Source organism: Aethalodelphis obliquidens, unplaced genomic scaffold (assembly GCF_003676395.1).
Source record: "Aethalodelphis obliquidens isolate GAN/ISIS:26980383/991018 unplaced genomic scaffold, ASM367639v1 scaffold8, whole genome shotgun sequence".
NCBI classification, from domain to species: Eukaryota; Metazoa; Chordata; class Mammalia; order Artiodactyla; family Delphinidae; genus Aethalodelphis; species Aethalodelphis obliquidens.
Window position 1 is genome coordinate 7,722,249 of NW_020837952.1, and position 1,966 is coordinate 7,724,214.

At 47.8% G+C, this 1,966-nt stretch overlaps 1 protein-coding gene across 5 annotated transcripts in view; it reads left to right on the forward strand.

Annotated features, from left to right (window-relative positions):
• TSFM (Ts translation elongation factor, mitochondrial) overlaps nucleotides 1-1,966 on the forward strand; it is a 37,177-nt gene that overhangs the window by 26,816 nt on the left and 8,395 nt on the right. The window contains exon 6 of one of the 5 annotated variants that reach the window (XM_027106831.1): nucleotides 961-1,058. The exons of the other annotated variants lie outside the window; for them this stretch is intronic. Coding sequence (XP_026962632.1) covers nucleotides 961-983 — 23 coding nt within the window. The 3' untranslated portion in view covers nucleotides 984-1,058. Of the gene's footprint in view, nucleotides 1-960; nucleotides 1,059-1,966 lie in introns of those variants that run through there. 5 annotated transcript variants of the gene reach the window in all.

The following is a 1,966-nucleotide window of genomic DNA, read 5'->3' on the forward strand; positions in this document are numbered from 1 at the left end:
TGTTAAGAGGAGCATGTCTGGCCATTCTTTTCTTAAGCCTTGGTGGATGAACCCAGGTTTGGAGAGTATGTGCCATTATCTAGTATGGACGTTGGCAAAAAAACAAAAGAAAAGACAAAAAACTCTCTTTGTCTACTGCTACAGCAGGACTACAGCAGAGCAGTGATGTGGAGCTGCCAGTGTTTAAGGATTTAATTTGATAATTGGCACTGCCCCACCCTGTGCTGCTTAGAATTGCCAGGAAATATTTGTTCAGGTTTTCTTCAGACCCTAGATTTCAGTCATTAAAGGCAAATGCTGTGACCCAACTAGGGGAAGGGGACAAGGAATTCATTCCTTGGAGAGAGGTAAGAGTAAACCTGGTAAAAGTCAAACCAGCTGGCACTAATTAGAACTGTGAGTCCAGAGGCCAAAAGCAGTCCCATTTTCCAGCAGGGACTTGGCAATCAAAATGCTCACTGGGCCAGGGTCCCTGAAATGCAGGAGAGGACATGCTCAAAGCAGGGACTTTGCCATACTGGAAAACCCAGGAAATGTGATTGGGGGACTGAGCAAAGTCCCCCAAAGCTCAGTCTCTCCCTCCCTCCTCCTCAAGTCCTAATTTATCAACTCAGCACCCTTTGAGACCACTGCACAAACCGCTGGGCGGGGTGCAGTTTTGAAATCCCAGCTTAAAAGCTGGTGGCCCTTAATTCTTACCAATACTCCTAGGAATGGACCCCAAGCAGAGGAAGCTGGTGTAAATTTCTGCCTTGCCCCACACCATCTCTTTGAGATGGGTGAATCTTTCCAAGCTTTTGAAAGTGTGTCCTATGTTTAGTGGTCTCTAGAAAGCACCTCGACTTCTCAGCAGGAAGTTTGCAAAACTGGCCACAAACTCCTGGTTCAACCCTTTAAAAGCCTCATCCGAGAACACAAAGCCAAGGAAATTTTAATCTTCTCTCTTTTGTTTCTTTCTAGTTCAAGTAAAATTGCTCTATTGACGTGCATCCATAAACCATATAGAACTTACCTTGCCTTCGCTCTCAGCGGTCTTCCCAGTTTTCTGGCGGGTAAGCACTGTTGAGGAACCACCCAATGCTGGAGGTTCCAGGTCCTTACCTTAGTAATGGCTGCGCATACACTGGGTTATATTTGCTTGCATTTGCATCCTAACTGCATTTTCCTAGTCCTGGCCAATCACAGCCAACCTAGCCCTGGGCTTGACTTATTCAAACCAGAGAGAAAGCTGTATCTGTTCCTATTCAAAACAGCAAAAACAAGAGCAGACTTTTAAAGGCTTCTTTTAACTCCAGCTCCACACCCTGATCTAATTGATTTTTTTAAAGTGCACAGTCCATCAATAATGCAGGAAAGAGGGTGGGAGGATATGAAATTTGCCATATTGTAGATATGAATGCATTACACCGATGACAGGAAGCAGGGGCTGGGGCTGCCCCCCGCCCTCCAAGTGCATGGGATGTCCAGGCTGGCAAGCACCTCCCGAGAAGCTCCTGGGCATTTCTCAGAGGGGAAGTCTGGGAGAAGGACCTGGAGTGAGTTATTAGGTCATTCTGTTTTGCCCCTTGGGGGTCTCCCTTGGGGTCATAGATCAGCCCAGTCAATATCTGAGTGCCTACTCTGTGCCAAGAACCATGCCGGGCTCTGAGTTTCAAGGCTCCTAGTTTGGGGAAATCAGTAAGGGGCACAGAAGGAAGACTCTAAATCCCTTGGGGCTTCTGGTTCCTCCCCAGAAGTCAACAGGACACCAAGCATATGCTTATTAAGCACCTGGATGGCAATGTGGTTGATTCCACATGGGGGCCAGGGAAGAGCTAATGTAGCCCGACTTCTGTAACCTTGAGCAAAATCCCTGTGCTGAGTGTGCGGCTGGTCCCCCAGCTTGGGCGCTCCAGCCTCGTCATGACAGAGGCGTTTTAAGGGAAGAAGGGGGGTAAGTGCCCGAATGAACAACAATGAGGCAGTG